Genomic DNA, 19933 nt, shown 5'->3' on the forward strand with positions numbered 1-19933 from the left:
TTGGGTCTCACACTCTTTGCTCTGAAGGGGGGTATTGGAGATATCATAGCTAAAGAGTGTGGTGATGTGATGTGTTAGTGTGAGTCATGTGTGAGTGCCACGTGTCATTATGGGACTTATCCCATATGCACTAGGTGCTAGTGTGTGAGTGTGTAGCCTATATAAGGCTTGTACTTCTCATGATTATGAATAAGATAGCCTTTCATTATGTTTTCATTCATGTATCATTTCCTCACACCCTAACCTTCTCTCCCTCTCTGTCCACCATGTTTCTAACACCTGGGTTAGGCTAGGAGGTTACCTGGGATTTATCCTTGCTGTAAGAGGACTGCTGCATGGAGGTCTGGCAGAGCACAGGAGGCTGCAGCAGTGTCTGCAGTTTCTGTGATAGCAAACTGAGGTGGGAAGGTAGGCCAGTGCTGCAGGACTGCAGCGGCAATAGAAGCACACATTTACATGCAGCAGCAGTAGCGTCAGAGAACAGGTCGGCGAAATGCTGCATCCTGTATGGAGGTCTGGCAGGTTTGTGTGATAGCAGACTCAGGTGGGCCGGTAGGCCAGTGCTGCAGGACTGCAGTGGCAATACAGGCATGCATTTATAGGCCTAAGCAGCAGTAGTAGTGTCAGAGAACAAGTCGGCAGACCTGCTGGATCGCCTCAGATACAGATTAGTCATCCTGATCTGGTCGGCGGATTTCACTGACCAGCTTGGCCTCGTCAGGGTAGATGAATGTCTACATAAAGGGGGCACTGGAGCCCTTATTTTGCATCCCACTGAAGTCCTTTCCACAAGGCACGCAGGAGCGGAATAGAGTGCCATGTCCTCTACATCTATACCTCAGTTTTCACAGTCTCCTCTGACTTTATTTTGCCCAGCACTCTGCTGATGTTTGTGGCTCACCCTGAAGCAGTTCAGCCACTCTTGTGGTGACCTAAGCTAAGCATATTTTGGAAGTTCCTTGCTACTCTATGTCCTTGTTGTATTTACGGTTTATGGGTTCAGTTGTGTATTGGAGAGAGTGGCCTGCATTTTCCGCTGTGCAGCACAGGTGCATACTTCAGCATCTGAAAGTTTGCTTCTGGCTTGTTACAATGCTCACTTTACTAAGCAACTACTGCTTATGAAGCTTTTGCTCTCCACCCAACCTAGGCAGGCATAATCCCTCTGCTTGAGACTTCTAGAGGCACTTTCTGCCATCCCCAAGCCTAGTTGTCACTTACTAACTAGGGACCTTAGGACATAGGAACTCCTAGTCTGGTACCAATTGAACTTATCTTAACTAGGCATAGCAAGCACTCAAGCCTCTTGACCTATCGATGACTTCTGGGCTCTCATTTCCTTACCCAAGACACGCTCTAGGGAAGATCCACTTTGCATTATATAGTATCTTAACATGACTCCAATATTGTTAATAGTTTTGAATACGGTTTGCAGTCATTTTGTTAATAATGTTAATAGTTTTGAATACAGTTTGCATTCATTTTGTAAATATATACATTTTGTAATATGAAGCTTACTTCCCTTTTTTGTCTTGCAGATGGATATTGTTCCTTGCTTCAACCTGGATTTTAAGATCAAAGATATCTGAACTCTGAAACTAACTGAAATTTGAGCTGTTTTTGAACATTTATGTCTCTCTTCACACATGATGCTCAAAATCTAGATTTTGGTGTGGAATATGTTGCGTAAATCTGTACTCCGTGAGATTCTTTACATGCCCCAAGCTGTGTTAAACTTTACTCGACCTACAGATACCACCCAAAATAAATTGGGAAGAGAAAATCCATAAAGATTCTGATGAATGGCATATTCAGTCTGCTATTTCAAAATTGTTTAATGACAGGCCGATTTGGGCAAAGGCCACCCTTAATGACTGGCTGCTTGAACATGGCATCTGTCTTTCCGATGCCCAGCTTCGCAGGTACTTTTCTGCTCAATCTATCATTTATAATATGTTATATTTTTTCCACATGCACTTAAAATAAAATAGTTCTTTATTTTGAGCTTATAACTATTTTATTGCGCAGGTTTCTATTTCGAGTATCCTATTACTTTGCTTATGGTCCTTTTCGAACACTTTGGATAAGGAATGGCTACGATCCTCGAAAGGATCCTGAATCTCGAATGTAAGAGTGTGCAACGGATAGGTATTTTTGTATGTTTTTTCCATCGTGTTTGTTTTAATGTGTCACACACACAGGTGTGTGCACAAGGAGGGGGGGTATACATACATACATACATACGTACGTACGTACGTACGTACGTACGTATATATATATATATATATATATAGAGAGAGAGAGAGAGAGAGAGAGAGAGAGAGAGAGAGAGAGAGAGAGAGAGAGAGTATTAAAGTCTTCGGAAGACCGATGGGTCTATGAGACTGTGAAAAACCTGATACAATGAGCTGTGGTAGTGAAGCTACTAAACGAGCATCATACCAATGCAGAATGTAAAAAAATGCAAAATGGCAGTACTAAATCCTAAGTACAACATAGTCATATCTCAACTATATATATCAATCTCAGCATCATCGTCGACATCATCATAACCATCATCATCATCAGCAGGACATCAGGATGGAAGAGGCTATGGAAGTGGAGGCATGAGGTCAGCACTAGAGCGATGTCGCCTCCCGAAGGGTGCAGTCCTGGTACGTCTCCTGGTCCTAGCTCTGCGTCGAACTAGGGCCACTGTGATGCCCGTCGATCGGGCTCCGACCCTAAACAAGGAGGGGATGTCCCCAAGTATGATCTGTGAGTCAATCCTCTCTCTGAGCTGTCGGGCCACAGGCTCTGGGTCACGGTCATATCGAGGTCTCGCCTTGTGGGGGTCCATGTGATCTGGATGAAAGAACTATGTGATAGAGCTTTGAGAGGTATCAGTCGAGGAAGAAGTCTGCTCTTGTATCCGTGCTCGGAGTATCCTATCTCGGTGTCTGAGCACCTCATGAATGAAACCAGCCAAACATCGCTGGTCTGGGTAGGAGAGAAAACAGGCTAGAACCCCATCACTATCTCTGAAGAGGCAGTAGAAACGCCCTCGGATCTCATAGTAAACAGGACACTTGAAGATGAAATGCTCCTCTATCTCAACCTCCTGCATGTCACACAGTGTGCATATGCGCCTCTCCATGGGTAATCGCTCTACTTTGCCGCTCTCGATACGAAGTTTGTGTGAGGAGACCCGGAACTGCCCAAGAGAGATCCTTAGCGAGTGGGGTAGGTGAATCTGTGTGTATCTTGGTGGATTGATGAAACCCTCCATTGTGATATGTAAGAGGTGATCTCTGTAGAAGCCCAGCTTCATTGGAAGTTCACTCGGGCCCAACTAAGTCCGGAATGTGTGTAGCTGTAGTAGATCCTCACGGATAACCTGGTTGACCTCATGTGATAGGAGGGGAGAGAAAGGAGCATCCATGCTGTACTCGAAAGGAGGTAGTCTGTCCATGTGGAGCCCTAGTCCTGTAAACCATCTCTCTGTGCATGCATACCAACACCTCTGGTCCCCCCTTGCTGCAAGTGCCATAGAAGAGGACAGTGCTAGTCATGGTATCCTGCTACACCCGGATGTGTAATCCCCATACTCCTTGACTCGGTACAGATACGTAATGACTTGAAATGCAGCATCTAGCTGTAATGGGGGTGACCCAAACTCCGCCCGAATGATCTAGTGAGGGACGGATGGCTTACCATGGATCATCCGTGATAACATGAGAACCTGTAGCCGCTCCACGTTGGCTCACTCTGTATCTGACAAGTCTGGCTCCTACCATGGACTGCCATACATCCCTGCTGGGCGGACCAAGGAGTCAAAAAGCAACCCTCTGGTCCGTGGATCCTGAAAGTGAGAGCGGAAGCACTGTCCCTCTAGTCTAGCCAACGAAGCATATCCTTTGCTCAGGCGTGCATGCATCGCGGGTCTCATGGTGAAGATGGGTCCGGAAAAGATGACCCCAAGATAAGCGTATGATGAAACTACCTCAAGAGGGGACCCATCAAATGCGAAATGCTCATCGCGCATGACGGCTCGAGATGTATTGAAGATCATAACCTTGGTTTTACCCAAGTTGACCTTCAAATCATGAGACTCGCGAAAGGACTGTAGTGCATCAAGGTGTCTCTGGAGCCCCTCCGCTAAGGAGGACAAGGGAGCCACGTCATCTGCGTAAAGTAATATTCGGATCAGCGTGCCCGCGAGAGAGCAACCTACCCCACCCTGTGCCTGCATCACTGTCTCGAGCTCATCGATGTAGAGGCCAAACAAGGTAGGTGATAATGGGCACCCTTGTTTGACCCTGATAGTGCTCATGATCTCATCTATCCATCCAGATTCTGTCCGAACTCTGCCTCATAAAGTGCCATGATAGCCCAAATGATCTACTGGTCGTAACCCAAATCATGTAGGCATCGTATGAGGTGGATTCTCGAAACGGTGTCAAATTCCTTGCGGAAATCCACAAAGCAACAATAAACCCTCTGCTTCCGTGCCCTCGCCTCCCTAATGATACATCTGAGTGCGAGAATATGGTCCATGGTCCCATGATCCCATCTGAAACCGGCCTGTCTCGCTGGTTTGAGTCCTCGACACTCCGCAAATCTGCTGACCTTAGAATCAAGTACTGATGCATAAATCTTGGACATGACATGTCCAATCATAATGGTCATGTAGTTCTCCGGGTACATGGGATCCCCTGCCTTGTGGATGGGTGAGATAGTGTTGATGGTCCAGGTGTGTGGAAACCCCAAGCAAATAGCTTCATAAAATAGCTTGGCTAAGATCGGGGTAGGATGTTAATCCCATATGCAATGAACTTGGTGCAGGATGTGGGGCGTGGCATATGTGATAGGTTAGGGGCTGGTTGATTTGGGATATCATAGAGCGTGTGTGCATAATTAGACCACACCTGAGTGTCAGTGAGTGGTGGGGGGGACCGCCCCTCTAGAAATCTTCGCCAGAAGTCGTTAGAGTTGTTACTGAACAGAAAGTTCAGTAGCTCCTCCTCGTTCCGGCGCATGAAGTCAAGTTTCTTCTTGTGCACCAGACGACGATACTCGCGTAGCGTCTCTGGTTCTCCCAGAAGGCTGTTTTTTGTTTCGAATCTGAGCTGACGGCGTAAAGCGTTACACTCATCATCGTACCTGCTATTATAGGGTACAGTCCCAGGTGGTGGTGGGCGGGTGGAGCGGGTGGTGTGGAGTAAGGCGTGAAGAGCAGCCTCGTGTAGTGAGCGAGTGACTAGGGCAGCACGATCCTCTAAAAGGGATATAAAGTCAATGTATGCGAGAAGTATGTACAGACGGCCAGAGTAAGTAGGTGTGAAACCGGCCTCCAATCACTCACAGGGCAGTGGAACTAAACCTTTAATCACTTCAGCACTTATTTACAGCTCACAAAGCATATATCACAACCATTAACCATTGCATGATCACCATTTGGCATTTACCCATTTGTTCACAAACAAAACCACTGAAAAAGGGATGGAGGCTAGAATGCCCTTGCTCAACAAACATAGAAAAGTGCACCCGATTGGCCCCAAACACCGTGGCGCCCCTTTCGGTATTTCTTTATATTTCACAGTGAAATGATTACAAGTTGCATCTGGGAGACCTTCCTTGCAACTGAGCACGCAGCCCCAATTCACTAAGCCTTCGCAAGGCTTTCAAGCATAGAACACCATCACATAAGTGCACTTAACCCATAGGCTCAATCCAAAGGCATTCTCTTTTCCAAGTGCAATTCCATTGGCTGTCCAGATGCAATCACAGTGCACCCCAGCTGCACTCTCTTTGAGTGGTTTCCAGATGGCATTCACAAAGCTTTTCAAAGCTCCAAAATAAAATCAGCAAAGTACCCAACCAAAGAATGACTCATGTCGCACTGCCTGGGCACCTGTGAGCCAAGAAAGAGGCGGCACACGAGGCCAACCAATAGCTTATGGCAAAAGAAATTGCAGCAGCAAAATCACAACTCACCAAGCCCTGAAAACTCGAACCAAGTCCTCAATCGTCAAGAGGACATAGTAGCCAATGCCCAATTGCATTCTCAGCCAAAGAGGAGTGCAAAGGCATGAAGAAAGAGCATTTACAAGAGCCAACCAGCAAGAATTTCACTGAAAAATGCAAAAAGAAGCACTTCTGTCGCGAAGAAATGGGAGTTCTTGGGCTCAAAAGAAGCGTGCTTCAGAGAGGAATGCATTGAGAAGGTTTTGGAGAAGGTTCATCGCGAGAAAGTCCTCCAAAACTGAGAAAAACCAGTCAACCAGCGCGTGGGACCACTCGAAATTCAACAGAAAGCTGTAGCTTTGCAAGAGGAGAGGCCCAGGAGGCGGTAGAAGCAAAAAGGTCCAGAAGAAGCCACTTTTGCAAATTCGACCAGCAAAAGAAGTACTCAGCTTTGCCCGTTCTACCAAATGCACGGAGGGAAAAGCATATCACTACGAAGGGGAGGCAGAGGGGAAGCCATCGGGCCAAATGGAAGTCGAGGAATCCAAACGGGTGAGGAGTTATGAAGAAAAACGGAATTCAGCTGAAGGAGGCTGAAAAACCAGTCCAAAATCTCAACAAAGGGAGAAGATGAGAGAGAAAACCACACATGTGAAGTTTAGAAGGCCCAGGAAGGTCCAGGAATGGCAAAGGAGCATGTAGAAGGCACTAGAGCCAACTCGACCCCTCTCCTTCGCCCACCACTGCTGCTTGACCTGAATCGCCGGAGCAGGCAGATTGGGACTCCTTGTTCGCTGTGGGAGGTCAAGACAGTTGGAGGGAGCCTTCCTTTTGCAGATGGGCAGGGAGTCTGGACTTCTCTTGGGGTTACAGGAGGGAGGGAGGTAGACTTCTGGAGCGGTTGGACCGTTTCTATGTCAGCAATTGGGCGCTAGGCAGAGGTGGAGAGTCGGGAGTGGTTTGAGGGATGACCCTCTCTGACCATGCCCCAATCATCCTAGTCCTGGACTCAGCCTCTCACTCCTTACCTCCACGCTCGTGCCGGATCCCAGACTCCATCTACTCCAGAGCAGCGGTTCGCAGTAGGATAGTGGACCTGTGGGAGCAGGATTGGGACCCCATGGGGGATATGGCAGCTCAGGTAGCTCAGGTTCTTGCCGAGTCTAGTCTCATCTGTCAGTCTACAATCCAAGAATCCATCTCTGGCAATAAGTCTGTCAAAGAGCTCCAGAAAGCGGCTCTCCGTCTGAGGTCGGTCGGGGCATAGATATTAAGGATGTCGATGCGGGATCCCCCAATATTCAAGCCCACCCAAAGCGCTCGTCCTAGGATCAAGGTGCCAAAACCACACACATGCTGAACTAGAGAAGCATCGATGGAGGTACAGACACCCCCGCTCCTCCCCTGCTCGCCAATCGAAGGTTCCCAGTAGGTGTGGGAGCGTCCTGTGAGGACCTTCCCACACTTACTGGTCTAAGAAGCCGAAAGCTTGTGTTCCTGTAATAGGAGCACATCTACCCTTCCCACCAAGGCTGGCTGGAGCTCCTGTCTGAGCACCATCTTCCTGGGGCCCCGGGTTCCTGATGAGTGGAACCCGTTGACATTCCAAGAGATAATGCGTATACTCATGAAGAGGGGAGATGGGCCACAAACAGCTGTCTGCTTGCGGTCGATGTCGAGGTGGTCGGAGGATGTCCAGTGTGCGGACGAAGGCACTTTTGTGAGGGTTTCGAAGGAGAGGCCGGATCATCGGACCCATCCTCTAAAACCTTCAACAGAGGGGAGAGGCCCTTCGTCCCATGGTGGTAAGCTCTCTCTAACCAACTTGAAGCCTCCGCCAGGGAAATACTGTAGAAGCCCGCTACCTGTGAGGTCCTCCAAGGGCGGAGTCCTTCCGCGTAGATCCACTCCAGAGGCGGTCAAATGATGACCAAAAGGCGGAATCGTTTGGCGCTGTGGCGCCATCTCAGACGAACGTCACCCTCCTTCCACTGCTGCTGAAGAAGCTCCGCTGCTCTGCTACCGATCCAGTCCTGCACCTGCTCCTGGGACTGATCTCGAATCGTCTCCCAAACATTTTCATTCGTCCATTGCTCATTCCCGTCACTGGTGATAGTGAAGGAATAGCTAGGACCATCATGGGGGCAAGGACGGACACCTTAACCTCCGCCCCCTTTCGGAGGAAGAAGATGCTGATGTCTAGGCATGCAGGGAAGGAGCCAATACCAGTTGCATCCAAATAATCCCAAGGTCCTGCTCGGTAAAACTCCAAAGGTAGAGCTCTAGGAGCTGCCCTTGGGTGTGGGGACGAGGATGAGGAGTCAGAACCAGAAAGAGGGGTGCTGGCTGTCGAACGAGCTGGAGTGGTGCTGGCCATCTGCAGGGAAGGGCCTCTCCCCTCCACCGGGCCAGGAGGGATAGGCGCGGAGGAGGTCTGTGCTAGCTTCGGGGCCGTAGGCGGATGGGAGGGTTCCCTCGGGATCATGCTCGAGGGAGAGGGGGGGGCTGAAACCAAAGGTGCTGGGGGGGATCCCGAAGGGGGGGGAGGTAGGGGAACCGAGGAGGAGGGGGGAGGGGGGGGGGGTGAAGGATGAGGGGGAGGCTGGCTGATCTTCTCCTTCCCTTTCTCCTTCCCCTTACCGGGCTGCTGCTGATTGGTGACCACAGGGGTCAATTGCTGTAGATGGGAAGGCTTTTTTGGTCCTGTTTTGTTTCCTTTCCGTTTTCTTTTGACCTCAATCCAGCCTTCCCCTTCGGGAGGGGGTGTCGATGCCTGGCGGGGGGGATTGTGAGTTGCCTGGATGGGGGCCATCTGAGGTTCTGTCCTCGTGAAGCGAGGGCAGGAGCGCGCCTGGTGCCCGAAGCCGTGGCATCTCAGACACTAATCTAGGCGACCAGTGACCATAATGCGCTGCGTCACCACACCTGTGTCCATCTCAATCTCGAACTCCGAGGGGATACTCTGCGGATCTAGGACTGCCACTTTGACACGTGGCACCCCTTGGGCTGCCGCCGCATCAACGAAGGTGTCTTGCATGAGCCAGCCAAAGTGTGCCCCCAGGTCCTTGATGATCGGGCGAAGCTCTGTTGCGAGGCCTGGGAAAATGAGGGTAACTGGATGGCGAGGAATGTGGAAGCGGGCATCGAAGTCCGCTACACTGAAACCCCTATACCATGGGACCATAAGGATGATCTTCCCACCCACAAAAGTAGGGGACCGTCTGACCATATCGCTCGCAGCTTGTGCTGAGGAGAGCTTGAGCCAGAAGATACCACGTCCCATGAGTGCGACCTCCTCAATGTGGCTGTCCTCAAGGTAGAGGGTGGACTGCAACCAGTCCCTAATGTCTGCTCGTGAAGGGGCGTAGCCAATGACTCTCCCATAAACGGACGTCTGGGAGAAGTCAGTGGCGGCCTGCTTCAGCAAGGAGACCTGATGCTCTGTCAATGTTATGCGGTAGGCTGATGGAGGGGGGGGGGGTCCGTCTGGGCCACCGGTTCTGGGCTCATGGCCGCCATACCGCACCGACAAACTGCGAAAGCTCCAAAAGGCGGGGGAAAGGAAATGGTAGAGGCGAGGGAGGGGGGAGTGGGACGGAGGCGGGGGAGGAAAGAGGGAGGGATGGAGAAGTACGGGGAAGCGGGGGGAGGAGAGGTGGTGGAGTGGGGAGCGAATGGTGAAGGGGGGAAGGAAAGGAGGAGGGAGGGGGGGGGGGCAGCGCAGCACAGGGCGGGGAAGAGGAGGGAGGAGAGGGGAGGGTGTGGCAGCGCAGCGCGAGGGGGGGCGGGGAAGAAAGGAGAGGAGGGAGGGGAAGGGGGGGGGGTTGCAGCGTTGCGCAACGGTGGGGAAGGGGAGGAAGGGGTGGTAGCGCAACGCGAGGGGGGGGAGGCGAGGAGAGGACGGAGGGGCGGAGAAGGAAGGAGAGGGGGGGGGGGATGGTGGGTGGAGAAGGAGGAGAGGGGGACGGAGGAGGAGCGGCGGCTGCGAGCTGGGAGGTGGCGGAGAGAGAGGAGAAGGAGGGGAGAGGGGGCCGCGCAGCGCGAGGGGGGGGTAGACGGGAGTGGGGGAGGGGTGGGAGCATTCGCAGGAGCGTCTTTGGGCTTTGTGTTCACTTACCACATTCGACCAAGTCTTGGCCTCTTTGGTATGCCTTTCCATTTTGGCATCCATTTTCATGGAATTCTCATTACTTGCCCCTGAGCTTTCTGCAATTCCTTTTAAATCTGCATTTTCCTGTTGCAAAGCGTCTAGAATCTTTGATTCAAGCATCTCCATTCATTTCATGATTACCGTTTGGGGTTTGTGTTCATTTACCACATTCGACCGAGTCTTGGCCTCTTTGGTATGCCTTTCCATTTTGGCACCCATTTTCTTGTGCAGACATCTGTGTTGTGTATGGGCTGCGGCGAGCTGTACGGTCGAATTCATAGCGGCCGCAGTGGGGGAGCGGGCTGAAGGAGAAGGGAGTAGAGTTTCATTCACTAAGGATGAGGCACAAGCATGATACATTGGAAAAACTTAATCATTTATTCTTTAATTACAATCAACTGAGCAAAAGATTTTTCTATAGATGATTTTTGCTCCTTTTGTATGTCTTTCACTTCTGTATCTGAGCCTGGAGAACATTATCGCAGGCACCAAATGATAGACTTTCGTATGCCAAAACCTGTGAGAGAGGCAGCTGAGGCATATTTAAGTGAAAAGGGCCAACAAGAGTAAGTATCTCAATCTTCAACTTTCAGTTTTTAAAGGCATGCAGATTTCTTTGATTTAAGTTTTCCACAGACTGGTTTGAAACTATGAATCTCTACAGAGAACTAGAAAGTCTTGAAAGTTACAAATACTATGCCTTGGAATCTAATTAATCAATCAACTACAAGGTACATAGAGGGTTGACAGTTCAACATTAGTTGAGAAAGCTAAAGAACACGCCATGTGATTGCTGCATAATTTTTATCCTTATATTGTAAAGTGCTTTTTTATGGTGTTTCTTGTTATTTAATTGAAGGTGCTAGGCTCTAGCAGTTCTTTTTTTGGGTCTCAAGCATGGGAAGCGGCACAAAGTTTAGCAGATTGGCTACTTATTTCGCATGAATATAAAAGGAAAACACCTTTTAAAGCATAGCTGATGTGATTTCAAATGAAGGTGATGCATCCCTAGTGACCATTGCTGCAACAAATTGATCATAGACTTTCCCTAGACCATTGAGAGCAATATGAACTAGCCTTTCTCATTTGATCTCTTGACCAATGGAGGTCAAGTGATTACCAATGGCTTTCAATCTGACTAGGTAGTCTGGTCTTGTTTCAATTTATAATTTTGATTCATTGTTCAAATGATTCTCTGACCAATAGAATGATTCTTGACAGATTGTTTGCAAGGAATCAGCTCTCAAGGGCTTTCATGCATTGACCTCTGAGGATTGGTATCATTATATCTTTAACATTCAGGTTGATAATATATAATGCTAACCATGTTTTTTCATCTTAACCATGATCAGGTGGAGTAAGTAAAAGTTGTTGCAGGAGGCTTGTGAACTAGCCCTGCTGGTACAAGTAGATCACATACCTCAAGCATGTAATAAGATACTAGCAACAATGTGCCAAAAATAGCCAAATAACTTTACAAGGCTGCTGTATGTGGAAGAACCAATGCTAGAAATAGTCACCAATGTGACTTTAGGCATGTGCCGTGTAAGATATGTGCGAGTTCCCTAAATCCAAAAGAAAAGATCACTCATGTGGTTAAAGGCCCACTGCCAAAAGTACTAAGGTGGCATGTTAGGTGTGTGAATGTGAAAACGAATGATGAAGGTAATGGTCTCCTCTCGGTGTTTGAAAGTACATGTATGGTCAAGTTGCCTGAGAGTCCACGTGCCCACAAATCATTCAGTGAGCTTGTAAGCAGTGCAAATACACTGATTTGAGCTGCTGCTCTTCCTGGTCTCCTCCTCCCCTGCTGCCATCTCCCCCTTCCCTTGCTTCACTCTCCCCCCTCTTGCTGCCCCCTTCCTCTCTCCGTGTTCCCTGCCTTGTGAACAAAATGGAGAGCAAGAGTCAGTGAGCAAACGTAAGTGTACTGAATAGAATAGTGGGAAATGAAGTGAGTACAAAGAAAGAGTGAGGGGTTTTGTCTAAGTGACAAAAGCCTATCCTATCCACTAACTGTAGTTAGGGATTGGACTGTGGTTAGGGGAAAAAACCTCAATGAGGGAAAAGTGCCCCTAACCTACTTATTACAATACATTGGCCACTGCCTAGAATATGATAATAATTCTAACACCCCCCTGCAGTGCCAATGTGATGTACAAGGTAGTGATCAATCACCAAAAGGAGAAAAGTTTAGGGCACTGCAAAATGCCGCGTGGAAGTGCTTTGGTGAAGATGTTTGCAACATTGTCATGTGTTGACACATAGATCATACTGATCTCCTCTGCATGCAACTTCTCTCTGACATAATGATAATGAACCTCAATGTGCTTCGTGCGAGCATGAAACACAAGATTCTTTGCCACTGCTATAGCACTCTGACTATCAGTGAGAATTGGAGAAGAACCCTCCAATAAGAGACGAAGATTAGCGAACAAACGACGCAGCCAAACACATTCAACGGTCTCTGTGAAAGCTGCCCTGTACTAAGCTTCACATGAGAAAGTAGCCACTGTAGATTGCTTCTTGCTTAGCCAAGAAATGCAAGCTTTGCCCAAAAAGAAACAATTACTACTAGTGGACTGCCTGGTATCATAGTCTCCAGCCCAATCTGAATCACTGTAAGCATGCATCTTTTTTTTTTGCAAAAAAGAGACTTTTATCAAGTATTAAAGAAAACCGTTAGAGCAAGCTCCATACGGGAATACGGGATACACCATGCAATGCATGAAAAGCTCAAGAGCAAAAAAGAAAGGATTGGGGCTGATAGTGCCATCTCAATCCGGTAGCAACCTCCGAGAAAAAGGGAGAACCCCTCCAAACTCGAAGAAATACAGCCCTCCTAGAAGAGGCGGCCTGTGAAGGGCCCTGCATGCTAGCCCATATGGCTATCAAAGTGTGAACCGTGTCACTCCAAATACCTGTGAACACGTGTGATGGGTGTATCTGGGTGTCATCCAAGGCCTCTGTGCATCTGGCTCTCCAAATGTGCCAAGAGGAAATGCTAGCCAAAATCTCCCAAGAGGTGTCCATTGAACATGTGAAGCTCTGAAATGAATATGTGGTACATCCTGAAGAGAGCAAGGCTCTATCACCTGTCGGCGGATTGAGAGTGCCCAAGAAGAAGGCTCACCCTCATAAAACACCTAGAGCCTAGTAAGGAATAACCATGCGACTGAGCCCCAAGTCATGAAGAAAGGGGAAGTATGAAAAATGCTGAGTATTCGAGCAACTCCTTTCCAAACAATTCTTGCTTGATTATAGTCCCAAAGGCAATGTTGCACTGACTTCTCTGCAGAATGACAGCGAGGGCAAGTGGGATCAGCCCCAAATCGTGATCTCCACAGGTTCACTGCAATCCCTCCATGAATAGAAAGCCAAAAGAAAAGAGTGATCTTTCTATTTCTGAGGGATGTCCAGAGCCTTCTCCAGAAATTCCTACACAAATCTGCGGTGATGAAGAAGCTATCTCAATGGGGGGCTCTGGAGGGAATCCAAGTAAGCATGCATCTGCAAGTCACCCCCCCTGGGAAACATCAAGCCAAAAGACTTTGTGCCTTGCAAATAACAGAAGATGCGTTTTACAGCCTGCCAATGTGTTGTCTTTGGGTTATGCATATACTTGCTCACCTGAGATACTGCATATTGAATCTTGGGCCTAGTATCGCACAAGTAGATGAGGCATCCAACAACCTGCCTGTAAAGTGTGACATCCACTGATTCACCTACATCATACATAGTAAGCTTCAGTCCTGCTGGCTCCATGGGAGTGGCTATATGCTTACAATCATGCATGTTGAACCTATTCAAGAGCTTCTGCACATACTTGGATTGAGACATAACGATGCCACGCTTGTCTTGTATAAAGTGGATCCCCAAATAAAAATTTAACATGTCCAAATCTGTCATGTCAAATTCAGCTTTCAACTCAGCTTTGAAATCTGCAATTATTTCCTCATTAGACTTTGTGAGCAGCATGTCATCTACATAAAGAATGATGACCAAAATATCTCCCCCATCCTTCTTGATGTAGAGGGTGCTTTCCGTGGGACTATTATGTAACTCCTTACTTGCCATGAATGCATCAATCTTGGCATACCATGCGCGTGGGGCTTGTTTCAGTCCATATAAAGCTTTGTTTAGGTTGCAAACTTGAAGTGCATTGTCAGAAAGTTCAAATCTAAGAGGCATAGATGACTTCACCAATTATACTTGGGTCTATGGTCTTAAGTCAAAATCAAAAGTGTTTATGCATTTCAAATACTTTGTGGCTATGGTTGAGAATGAGACAGGACTCAAGGTGTAGACACTTTGCACAGATAGAGGGGGGGAGTATATGTCTCATGAGTTCGAGGTATTTTTGAAGGAGAAAGGCATTACGCATCAGCTTACAGTGAGGCTTACACCTCAGCAAAATGGCAGAGCTGAGCGCAAGAATCGCACTCTTATGGAGATGGATAGATGCATGCTTACCAGTAAAAAGTTGCCTCACAGGTTTTGGCTCGAAGGCCTCATGTGTGCAAATTATGTTTTGAATCAGGCTCCCACAATAACATAATAGAGAACCACCAAAAGCAGGTGTCCTCACGGGACCACAGACATCACTGTGTATGAGCTGTAATTTTCGAGTAGCTCTTACTGCACCATCCTTCTTAAAAGGAAATCTATGCATCTTGCCAACGATACAACCCTCACATGCGTGAGGAGGAGGTGACTCCAAAGGAGGCAGTGCATCAACCATAGCATGCTTCTGAAGTGTCATTAAGCTGCCATAGCTCATGTGCCCATACTTGGCATGCCATAACTCCGCATTTTGCATCGCAGCAGTGGGAGTGCTCACTGAAAGTGCAAGATCGGATCTTTTCTCTTATATATCAAGCTGAAAAAGATCCCGATACAAAGTGCTAGACAACATCAAAGCATAGTCATTCTCTTTGTCTCTGACTGCATACTTAGCATCATCGAATATAACCTGAAATCCTCCTCTATTGAGAGAGGACATTGAAAGCAAATTCTTCTTTATACCTCGCACATAAAGAACATCTGAAATTCTGAAATCTGTGCCATCGAATAAGAAGAATTATTTGCACATGTCACCTTCTTTTTAATAGGTGGAGGATGCAGAGATGCAAAAAGGCTCTTCTGAGAAGTGATGTGCTTAGAAGAACCACTATCAAAATACCAAGTATTCAGTGTCTCATTGACACTGAGAGAGCATACATCCTTTGAAGGATCGGAACTGCAAGTCAAAAAAGCATATGGATCATCATCAATAGTGGCTGTAGTATCTGAACTACCCACTGAAGAATCTAAAATGCAAGACAAAAAGGCATAGTGCTCTTCCACAACGTTGGTTGTAACATCTCTCCCATCATGTGCATTAGGAGCTGATGCATCTGAGACAGCCATACTTGAATCCCTCTCTTTTCTTTAGCTATGCGCTTCTTGCATTGACCAATATAATGTCCTGGCTTCTTGTAGTAGTGACAAATGCCCTTCTTTTTAGGCTTATCTGCATCACCCTTAGCCTTATAAGAGGGCTGTCCTGAATCAGCTTTATGCTGATGTGCGGGCTGATTGGCATGTTGCTTTTGCTGCCTTTTTCCTTTGGGCTTAAACTTAGAAATCATGGCATGCTCACCAGCCCGTGTTGCCATATTTCTTCGTGTCTGCTCTTCCTGCAATAGAAGTCCTACTAACTCGTGAAAAGAGAGAGGATTGCTGCCCCCCCTCAATGACAAATTCAGCGAGGTGTGGAAACCAAGATAAGACTCAGGAAGAGAATTCATAGTGGTGGTAATCATCTCTGAATCTGGAATAACTTCATCTATATTCAACAACTGCTCCCTCAAATCCTGAAGCTTTGTGAGGTGAGCATTCATGGAATCTCCCTCATCCATATGCGTATGAGATAGCTCTCTCTTCAAGAAGGAAACTCTGGCATCATTTCTTGCTGCAAACATACTCTCTAATATCTCCCAAGCTGCCTTTGAGGCCTTGCATGACCGAATGTGAGGAATAATGAACCTCTTGACAGAAAGAGAAATTACAAATAGAGCTTGTGCATCTCTAGAATCCCATCTTTTCTGCTCTGATGTGGGAGGCACTGGAGCAGCAGCTGCTCCAATTACTTGTGCTGCATTTTTACCTCTATCCCTGCCTCCAGTTATAGAGTGACAGGTGTAGCCACTGAATCTGGCCTTGCTTCATCTCCATTGACATAATCCCAAAGATGTCTGCCAACCAAGATGTTGCGAACCATAAAACTCCACAAGGAGTAGTTGGTGCCATCCAACTTATCCTGCTATGTGAGGACCCCAAACACCTCATTGGGGTTGTTCTGAGCCATTTTTGCTAGATATACTCAAAAAACACAGCAAACTAGACAAGTAAAATCCTTCCTGGGATGTAAAATGCACAACCAGAGTCTACCAAAGAAAATCTGCCCACAGTGACAAATACTGTCATAGCCTATCAAAGGCTTGAAATGCACCACAATGCTTTGGAAATGCCCAAAAATCTGCAAAGAAAATCTGCAAAATGTGGCAAAAGGCTGCAAATTGACTCACACTGAGTCCAAAACTGCTTGCCAATATCCCATATGGTCTTTCAACTGCCAAATTGCATCCCAATGCCGAAAGCCCCAAATTTTTCAAAGAAAATTGCATCCAAAAGAGGGCAAATTAACTGAAAGCCCCAAAAATGCCTGAAATTGCAGTTCAAAACCAAAAGTTCCAAATTTTGGGGTGAAATTGAGCAAATGTCACTCAAATTTCAAGTCTCCTGCAAAAGACCCAAATTTCCACATGCTAGAAAGAAATGCCTGCTAGAGTCCACAGCCAAACAATGGCTCAATGCACAAATGCCTGCAAATGGCTCCTGCCAAAAAGAATAGACATCTTCAACTTGTACGGAAGGCACAGATCTACGGAGTGCTGCACTGTACGGACGCCCACACGACCTGCTGTACGGACGACTGGCGCAGTCTGGTACGGAATGCTTGTCAGCAATAAGGAATGCCCTGTCAACTTTACGGAATGCACTGATAGCTTGTACGGTGTATGGAACCTGCAGTACATAACCTACAGAACAGTACGGGCTGACAGTACAGTGTACGGAAGCAGCAGAACAGTAGGGCTGACCGTACTGTTGTATGGACGGGTAGCAGATGGATGGCGGCGCTGATGCAGAATACGATGTGCAGAACCTTACGACGGTATGGGTAGGCAGTACGGGATCCGTACAGTCGTACCGACTGTACAGAATGGGCTGGAGCTGGAGGACGGGAGCTGGAGGCAAATGTGTAGCAGGAGTAAGAGCAGGGAGAACCCGCTCTGATACCAAATGTGAACAAAATGGAGAGCAAGAGTGAGAGTGAGCAAACATAAGTGTATAGAATAGAATAGTGGAAAATGAAGTGAGTACAAAGAAAGAGTGAGGGGTTTTGTCTAAGTGACAAAACCCTATCCTATCCACTAATTGTAGTTAGGGATTGGACTGTGGTTAGGGGGAAAAACCTCAATGAGGGAAAAGTGTCCCTAACCTACTTATTACAATACATTGGCCAGTGCCTATAATATGATAATAATTCTAACACGTCTCCCTCCTACTCCTCCCCACCTGTTCTCTCTGTTACGCCTCCTCTCTCTTTGGCCCTCGGCTCTCCTCCCTACCTGCCCGCCTGTCCTCTTTTTTTTTTTTTCCCAGAGAAGAAACTTCTATTAATGCTTGAAAAACACCATACAGATAAGCTTACTAAAGTAGCTAATTATGCTAAGTACAATGAGAAACTGGTTGTCACAAAGAAACCACCCTGTTTCTAGAGAACCTAGCTCACTGCCTAGGGAATCTCCAGAACAGGGGCTAACAACCAAGGTGGAGGTCTATACATCCAGTGAATACCTCTCGCGGAAAGAGTATAAAAGATGCATGCAGGCCAAGCCTTACATAAGCGCTTCTACTTTTTGGCGGTCACTAGAGTACTGTGCTCCCAGGTGGCGCGCAAAGTGAATATAATGTCATGCCAGGCGGCGTCTAGAGTAGATGTCGGAGAGACCTACTGGCCCCCCATCACCTGGCTATACCAAGCTACCCAGATGTTCAAGCAGTGATGTTGGACACCGTCTCCCAAACACTATCCTGTAGTGAGAACGTCGGCCATGCCCGGGAAGGAGGCGATGCATCATATGCGTCGATACGGAAGACCTACTGATCATGTACCCTGTAAGCTGGTGAGACTATATCAATAGGGAAGGCATGTCCCCCCTCTGTGAGCCATGCCACCATCCCCCAAGTGAAGTCCCGCTGCATCTGTTGCGTGTTGGCCACAATCTTGAAGGTTGCTAACCAGATCCTCTGTGCATCAATGCAATCCTAGAGACAAAGAGTGATCGTCTCTAGCACCCGCTCTGCACAGCATAGGCATCTACAATCTACCCACATCTGCTCTAGCCAAGGGCCAATGGGCAAGCCCCCGCGAGCCACAAGGTAGAAGAAACATGAGATCTTCCGTGGCCTTAGGCTAGTTTAGAGGTGAGGCCATAAGTGGGAAATGACCTATCGAGGGACTTCCTGCTCTAAGCTACTGCCTCTACTTGAATGTGCCGACTGATGCGAGTTGTATAAGAGAAAAACGGCACCTCCTCTACTCTGTCTGAGTGCCTGACACGAGCTGGCCAAAACCTCTCCCCCAGATATTACTGAATCTCTCGAAGAGACCAGCCCTCCCAAAGCCAAAGGCACCAAACTGCTCCCTCTGGACTTGATAAAACCGTGTTTGGGTCACTATGCCAAGCCTTGTCCAAGTGGCCCACTATCGGTCCCTCATCCTCCCATTCCCTCTCTGTCATAGCTTGTAAGAGGACTTTAGGCCCTACCCTGGAGAACCTGTGGCAATAGGACCCGAGGGACTCCTGGAAAAATTGGATCTTAAGCGACACCCCTGCTTGTGAGAATTGCTCGGCGAGGGGTCCGTGGGCTGTGCAACCCCTCCCACCAAGAGGCGGGGATTTTTCTTCTTCTTTTCATCCCTAGTCAAATGGTCAAAGTGGACTTGCGAATTCCAAAGTGCTAGATCTCTTGAAATGATGTGTATTTGAGCATAAAGCTGAGTGGGAAGAGTACTTGAGTTAAAAGCAATGAAGGTGCCTCTCTTTATGGAGAAAGCGTTTGCTTTTGAGAAAGCCCAACTTTCTAGAGAAAATCGCCTATTTTAGGCAAGTAAAGCAGGCCCTAGCTTTTGAAAAGCACATGCTTTCTATGTGGCTGGCCTAGTCTATAAATTTAGAGCCTCTAGGCTCTCAGTTGAGTTGAGAATTTGTACTTAGACTCTGCTTTCTCATGAGCCACCTTGTACAAAGAGATTTCTATTGCAATAAAGACCTAGGAGACTTTACGTTGGCTATAGAGCAGCCTGTGCCTTGCCATTCTACTCCAGGATTTCAAGAAAGATTATGACAAAGTAGATTGGAGTTTTTTAGAGGGTACCCTTCTATGCTTTGGATTTTTAGATGCTTGGATCAAAGGGGTGTCGTCTATGTATAGATTAGCCCACAGCTATGTGCTTATCTGAGGAGGAAGGGGAGATAGGTATTATATTTCTAGATCAGCTTGCCAGGGATGCCCTCTTGGCCCCTTCTTGTATTTATTTATGGCTGAAGGAATGATCATTTTTTTGAGAGCTCAGGCAAACATTATAGGGCTGAAACTTCCCTTGGATAGGATGAGGAGCTCTTGAATAGTGAGCTAGTTTATGATACTGCTGTTTTCTTGGATGCCACTCCACACAATCTCATCTCCTTGATTTATTTTAGCCTATAGTAGGTGTATATATTAATT

General features: G+C 47.5%; 1 protein-coding gene across 1 annotated transcript in view; it reads left to right on the top strand.

The window, feature by feature from the left end:
- The window catches only part of LOC147886282 (transcription factor tau subunit sfc1-like), a 92700-nt gene that overhangs the window by 34452 nt on the left and 38315 nt on the right, over positions 1-19933 (top strand). The window contains exons 8-11 of the mRNA XM_087395082.1: positions 1539-1586; positions 1738-1922; positions 2029-2127; positions 10582-10662. Coding sequence (XP_087251208.1) covers positions 1539-1586; positions 1738-1922; positions 2029-2127; positions 10582-10662 — 413 coding nt within the window. The remainder of the gene's footprint in view (positions 1-1538; positions 1587-1737; positions 1923-2028; positions 2128-10581; positions 10663-19933) is intronic.

Source organism: Dipteris shenzhenensis, chromosome 24 (genome assembly GCF_047967505.1).
Source record: "Dipteris shenzhenensis isolate YYH24624 ecotype China chromosome 24, Dip_SZ_1.0, whole genome shotgun sequence".
NCBI classification, from domain to species: domain Eukaryota; kingdom Viridiplantae; phylum Streptophyta; class Polypodiopsida; order Gleicheniales; family Dipteridaceae; genus Dipteris; species Dipteris shenzhenensis.